Raw genomic sequence first — 7583 nt, 5'->3', positions numbered from 1 at the left:
TTGAATGGAAGTTTATTACACAATTAGATTATTTAAATACAACTCTAATAAAGCTCAAAACCTAATCCAATCAACGTTGTAGGGAGACCTGGCCCCCGCCTTGAATCAAGTCCAAATTAACCCATTTATGCCAGTTTTGACAATAGCTAGTTACAGTTATCACCTATCAGGTCAGAAAACAAGAATTCAAAATATCGCACACGCTTCAAATTGAAACACGGCAGTATGATATGAAACGCATCAAAAATGCAGTCATCATAGGCTATCTTGCGTGCACCAAAAAACCACACACAAATCAATTCCATGCGGATACACTGCATATAATTCAATCAAATCCCTCAAGCATTTACCGTTATTGGTCCATTACGTATTCAGAGTAGCTCATAATACAACAAACTCATAATTAGTCCCCATTATTCTAAATTAAGGATTGACTAGCTCACTGATCATATGGGTTGGGTGCAAAATGGAGAAAGAAAAGGGGTGGTTACTCAACTGCCCAAATAGCAATATCATTGATTAGATGAACTACCATCCATGTGAAGACATCACACCAGAAGGAACTTTGCTTTAGATCAAAAGCTTCTCAATGGCATCCTGTGTTCGAAGAATGTAGGTTTTCTGAGAGAGAGAGAGAGAGAGAGAGAGGGTAATCACAAGAAATGCATCACTATATTGAACATACCTTCAGCTGCCGAATTTGTGGTTTCAGTTGGCTCCCCTCATTGCTTGTAACAGAACAAGCAATCACAGGGCGTGTAACTCCACAAGCTCGGCCAAGGGCCTGCTTTGATGGAACAAAAACATAGGGCACATTCTACCAAAAAAAGAAAACAGATTTAGCATTGAATATTCTGACAATTTGATGATGACCAACATATGTTCACAATATATATGCCTTTTAGGTTCTTCTCGGTCCAGCTTTACTGAACAATTTATACGTAAGGATGATGTGTAGAAAATAAAAGGACTTAACGCATGGGATGATGCAGTATACAGTAATCATAGAGCTAAATTGTTTAGAAATTTAAAATGCATCTGATGAATAAGCAAAAAGAAAAACAAACAATTATTTGATCACGTGGATCGAAGGCAGCCCAAAAAGTTTGGTCCCTGCGCATTGAAAAGGGTAGGGTATAAAATGATTCATTGTTGCAGAGGTTAGGAACTAGGCATCTGATGGGATAAAATAAAGATGAACATCCCTCTCTCTCGGGCACACACAAAAACAAAAACAATGGTGTAGATAGAAACCATTAAGATCAAGAAAGTCAATGTATATAATGTGTTGCACGCACAACATAAGCACCAAAACAATCCTCTACTCGCATTCAATTCCAAGACATGCTTTTAAAAGGGTCATGGGATCATGGCTTACAAAATAAATACAGCTGACCTTAAAGCAAACAAATGAAGCTAACCTGAACCACAAAGAACCTAAAGGAAAGTTATGACACAGAATATCAAACATATAATAGCCTAATTGAGTAAACAAGTGAGATCTTATGGGTCCAAAAAAGCATGTGGGAAATCTTATGGATCTGAAAAAGCATGTAGCACCATCTTTCCCAATTCGCCTTTGAGGTAAACTTAAGCACGTGAACAAACAAATTTCTGATGTCAAGTCCTACCCTTTCCAATTGCTTGGGAAAATTCACACACATGTATATATATATAATGTGTGTGTGTGTATATATATATATATATATATATATGTATATGTATATATAGGAGGGAGAGAGAGGTGTACAAGTATACATGTGCCTGAATTGATTGTATTTTACACTCTCCAAGACTACTTGTAAAGAGCCCCTGACATCAAAGTAGTGAAGTAGCTGCATCCTAATATGCCACTGTTAATTAAAAACATGCACATATATATTGTATAAATGGGCCTGAATTGGTTGTATTTTACTCTCCAAGACTACTTGGAAAGAGCCCCTGACATCAAAGTAGTGAAGTAGGTGCATTCTAATGTGCCACTGTTAATTAAAACAGACTTGGGGTAAGGTTATATTGCTGAAATTAAGGATGTCCTAAACGTTAGCCAACCAAATAGACCTAACAGGCTGACATAGGCTTGAACCAACCAATATTTTGGGCCCTTAGACCAGGTTACTTTCGGTATGGTAATGGTTGATCCAGCTCCGAGTCCCAGACCAGCCAAATATTAGGCCAGACTTAGGCAGGCAAAATAGGTTCAGCCAAAACAAGACCCCACCCATGGACAAAAAGTTATTCAGAAAGAATTTGATGAGAGAATTACATCCAAAATGGTTCTAAAAAATTTGAAGAATTGGAACATAAGAAAACTGCTCACCATAAAGCCTTATGATTTTACAAAGTGAAAAGATGACACGGGAAAGCATATTAAACATGGGATCATCCACACCCGATAGGATAATTGCTTGGAAGAAAACATGTTGGTCAGTTGTTGAGTCACAGTAGCTTATCAAACAGGTCTCAGGTTCAAAATACAAGTATGATGCTGTCAAAAGAAAAAGAGGAAATCCAAGGTCTACGTGATTTATAAATCCCTATGATGTAAATGCAGATTCAAGAGATAATCTCTCTCTCTGGTTGACTAGTCATAGGGATTTAGAAAACATGTTGGTCAGCCGTGCCTATGTGACATAGATACAAGGAGCAGGAAGCCAAACCATTCAAACTGTGTGATTATAAAGATCTAAAGAGTCCTTGGAGTAAACGAGGCAGCCATCTCCCGGACATAGCATCATAAAGATTCTAGCGAGTGGATAAACAACAGTCTTAACTACCTCGATAACCACCATTCCCATAACATTTAAGAGAATTGAAAAAGTAATAGCTCCCCAGTGAAGCACACATTGTGCATCAAGAGCATGGTTGTCAGTTGAGGAAGCGGGAAGCGATACGGGAAGCGGGAGCGGGAAGCGAGGCACTTTCAAAATTTTAGGAAGCGGGGAAGCGTGGGACCACTTAGGACCGATTCGGGAAGTGTCTCAGAAGCGACCTAGGAAGCGTCTCGGAAGCGAGGGGGAAGCAAAAAAAATAAAAATAAAAAATACAAAAAATTGAAAAAACAGGGGAAGCGAGGGGGAAGCGTGATGGGAAGCGCGCTTCCCATTAAAGGGAAGTGTGTCCCCCATTAAAAGGAAACGCGTCCCCCATTAAAGGGAAGCGCGCTTCCCAAAAAAGGGGACGCTTCCCCCCACGCTTCGGAAGCGCGACGTTTCGCGCTTCCGAAGCGCGCTTCGGTGAAGCGCGCTTCCCCTTTTAGCTAGGCGCTTCCGGTAACCCTGATCAAGAGTGTCTTCCCTTGGTCAAGTTGAATGGTTTGTGAATATGAGAAAAAAGACAACAGCAGTATCATCATCCTAGCCTAGCAACAATGCCATCTCATTCTATTATATTCAATAATAGTCACAATATCATCCTGAAAAGTATGTTAGATATATGGGACTCTATTGGCCAACTAAGATAAGCTTTAAGGATCTTCAGAAAGATCCTGATGATATTTGTCTGGCCCTTGGAGTGTTGGAGGAGATTCCAAAGCCACAAGAGAACTATTCGAGGGAAAAAATGCTCATAGCTTTGCAGATTGGATGAATTTGAGGGTGAAACAAAAGGTGTTAACTTGACTAGAATGTGGCAGATCTTATAATAGTCACATGATAGGTGTTCTTCAATCCTTTCAAGTTGCAAGTGTTTGTAAATCTTGGTTCAAGATTCAGTATCATATGCTGCAACAAGAATATCAAATATGGCTGCAACAAGAATATCAAATATGGTTGTGACATCTTGTCACTTGCTTTTCCATAGATCTTAATAAATTCTATTTTTCATTGCTTAAAAAAAGAACTACAGTTCAGGCACAGACAACGATTTATGAATTTTAAGCAGTAAGTGCAAAGACTTTTTTAACGTCATATTTGATCTCTACATGCCACTTGAAAAGTATTTCAATGATGAAAATTTCTTCAATTGTCTCCAATGGAAGAAACTCTAGTCTTGTGCATGTGAATATTTTATTACTATTGCCCACGAATACTCAAAACGGGTAAAATTTTCTGAGGTCAAGTGGGTTCCCAGTTGTAGCTTAACACAATTTGTATTTTATTACTATATTACACACTCAGCCCTCGACCGATATCAGGAATCAATACCATCCATCGGAACAATAAAAATCTGCATCTAATGTCGAGACATTATAGAAATCAACATCCACTAATGTCACTTTCTTAGCATACCAAAACAACAGTTGCGTCTACACACCACCTCCAGGCAAAATGGAGAAATCTCCCTAAAACCGTGGTCGGGAGAGAAACCTCTATATCAGGTTCAAGGGAACAACGCACACAAAGTCTTAGTATCCTCACGGTTCTCCAAAACCGCAATGTCCAAGATTCTCATACTATATAAGTGATATCGAGGAAACGTAGATTACACTGTTCTTTATTTTTTTTATCTCGTTATTAATTCATCTTCTTTAATTTGCAATTCAACATGTAGAATTAATAACACAGGCCTGCAAATCAACATGTGAAACTCTTAATGGGACCACAGACCGCGACAACATAGAACAGTAAAATTAGAAAATTATATCAAGTTTGATTTTTGCCATGCATAAACAATTAAACAATGAGCAACACAAGCTCAAGGCCCACACAACCCACGATGATCCATTTTAATCATCAATGAATTCATATGCAAAAATCATAAATATCATGCCGCTATGCATTCATTTCACATGCTTTTCAATGCACAATCATGTATGCTAATTCAGGGATGTGTATAGAACAACAATATTCATATGCATGTGTTGAATATTCATGTGCATGTGTTCACACAATCATGCCAAATGCATGCTTTCATTCATGGATCATCTTAATTAGAATCTCCAAGAACATAATGCAACATATTCACTATAACCAAACCGGAATCTTCTGAATTAGACTTTGTAGGCAGATAACCAAGTCTAATTCAAGTAACAGATCTGTAAATTTTGTGTGCTTAATTAAATCTCCAAGAACATAATGTAACATATTCACTATAACCAAACCGGAATCTTACATCCACATAGTCTGATTCATGGTCCATTTTTTAAACAATTATGACATGTACAAATCAAAAATTTGCATTCCCTATGTGTGAGAAAGTCCCATATTTCGAATTCAGTGCAAAACCCAAAGTTCACCATTTTTTTTCAGGCACATGGCCCAGCCAAACCAGGTCAGCTGGGTCTGTGTCATGCTGAACAGGAAACAGCACAGCAACTATCTCAGTTCAGAAACTCAAACATAATTTTTTTTTTTTGAAATCAGCTATATCTTTTTTTTTTTGTTAAAGATAACACCTGCCCAACCAATTAGCTGGGCCAGGTAGAGTCTGCCAGCACTTGGCAAGTGTTGCCAGACCCGCAAGGACTGGGTGTTGCCCAACCGAGCCCAACTCAGCTCGGCTGCCAGTCGGTCCAACACAGGTACACCAATATATATATATTTCATCTTTCAAACATGTACGCATATGCATGTTTCCATTCAGTTTAGCATGCAAGTACTGGTTCATACTCCCAATATGCATATTCAAAATTCATTAGGCATGTATATGCAATTAAAAAGTTAGGTACTCATGTGTATGCACCTACAGACTCATTAATACATGCATTACCAGTTCCACCATCAAGAAACATAGATATGTCAATTTGTTTTTTAAATCAAGATTTCTTAAGGATCTAAAAGAATAAACTGAACATGCAATCTTAACACACTATTTTTGACTCATGAACTAAAAAATCAATGGGCAAAAACAAATTAAATGTCAAGCAAGTCATGAAAAGATGGTGTGAATCGGAAACCATGTTGGAAGCCCTTGACTGCTGACCAAGAAATAACGGCAATATTACCAGTAATAGCAAACCATGGGCTAACCAGGAATTAAGTTGCAAATCTGAACTCCGAGCTAAAAACCCCTTCCAAAAGTTAAAGGAAATTCAATTTCTATAATGGTAGCAGCAAGTCAAGCAGAGATACACATTCATATAGAGCTCTTCCCAAACAAACAACTTAATAACCACCCGACAAAGTAATAGCACCGTAATCAAAATAATCCCCATTAACATCCTAATCTAAAGGGAAAAGTGCCTAGGTCTCAGGTAGTACTGTCTTGACAAATGAGGAAATGGAAAAATAGCTCGCCACACACAGAGAAAAATAGCAAAAGATGATCTTACAAAAAAACAAGGGGACGAGATGGAAAAACAAAAAAAGGAAGATGGAGGCAACAGATAACCTTGTCCTCAGCCAACAAGGGAAGGTGGAGAAGAATCTCCAAGGGCTCAGTGTCAGCAGCCATCACGATGAACTCCGATATCCCTCTGTTAAGAGTCTTCGTCGCTGTCACCCATAACGGGAAAAGCAGAAAAAAAGGAAGAAAGAAAAAGTGAAAACGAATGCTTATTATATATATTACAGGAAAAGGGAACGAGAAAAGGAAACGGAAGAATGAGACATTAAAGTAGAGGAAGAAAGAAACCAAAGAAATTTTGAGAGAGAGAGAACCTTCATTAGCCCCTTTCTTGAGCTGCTTGTAGTTGGCAGCCTGTTGGATCAAATCCAAGATGGTGATGGTCAGATGAGCGTTGGCCAAAGGGTACGCCTTCGGGTTCACACTCTCCGTAGCCTACAACCATCATCACATCACCAAAGCAACAACAAGAGAAAAAAGGAAAAGGCAAAAGAAGAAGAAGAGGAAGAAAGGCTACCATTCTCGAAGTCGGCGAATAGGGAAACCCGGTGGCGGACGATAGGGAAGAGCAGAGAGAAGGGAAACCCAACCGCCTAAGCAGTCGGCGCTCGCGACCAGTAGTAAGAGAGAGCAGGAGAGAGCCGCGGCAAAACTTCAAAAAAAAAAAGGGTAGAGAGAGAGAGAGGTCTAAGGTATCGGTGGCGTAGCGTTTGGGGCTTGCAGCGAGGTATATATATGGTGAGGAACAGAGTAGGGCTAGTACCCGGACGAACGGAGCAGGCCTTGCTCAGACTTGCTCACCCAACTCATCAGAGCCGAGCACGAGTTCATACGAGAGGTCGACTGGCTCTTTAAACAAGAAAATGTATCCTGTTTCTGTGAGACCACACCGAGAACCAAATTGGTGACCTCACATGCATACTGGTATAACCAGTTGATTTGCCTCATGACACAAGCTTAATAATAAACACGAGCACCCATTGTTTGTACTCGCTCATTTAAGACTTTACAAACGGCTGCTTGTAGCTCATCTTGCCAGCTCATTTGATGAGTTTGAGCAAGCTTTGAATGAGCTATACTGCGCTGAGCAGCGAGCTGCTTGGTTGGTTTACCATCCCTAAACACACTCCTGTGCTAGGGATCAAACAACACTCGTTTCACAGGCTGCCTCTAGGCTAGAACTAAGTGCAAGGCCTCAAAGGGCTTCGATTTGGACAATGCCCAAGTGTCTAATATGGCTGTTACCATGCTTGCTCCCCCTAATCTTCCTCGTTGTTACTGCCGCATTTTTGCATGAATACGATCTAAGTGAAACATGTAGTTTACCAAAGCAAGAATAAAGGAGAGAAGATCAGGCT

The 7583-nt window shown here is 39.6% G+C and overlaps 1 protein-coding gene across 1 annotated transcript; it reads right to left on the bottom strand.

Annotated features, from left to right (window-relative positions):
* Positions 1-319: 319 nt before the first annotated feature.
* On the bottom strand, positions 320-7049 carry LOC149840228 (uncharacterized). Its single transcript, XM_090004371.1, has 5 exons — positions 6743-7049; positions 6540-6660; positions 6271-6374; positions 686-817; positions 320-597 (listed from the first exon to the last, which is right to left on the bottom strand). The coding sequence occupies exons 1-5, from the start codon at positions 6743-6745 to the stop codon at positions 571-573; spliced, it is 387 nt and encodes a 128-aa protein (XP_089860497.1). The 5' UTR covers positions 6746-7049; the 3' UTR covers positions 320-570.
* Between the last annotated feature and the right edge of the window lie 534 nt (positions 7050-7583).

The sequence above is a fragment of the Nuphar pumila genome, chromosome 4 (assembly GCF_984573655.1).
Source record: "Nuphar pumila chromosome 4, dmNupPumi1.hap1.1, whole genome shotgun sequence".
Taxonomy (NCBI): Eukaryota; Viridiplantae; Streptophyta; class Magnoliopsida; order Nymphaeales; family Nymphaeaceae; genus Nuphar; species Nuphar pumila.
Note: the sequence above shows the minus strand (reverse complement) of the source record. Positions and strands in the feature narration are given on the sequence as shown.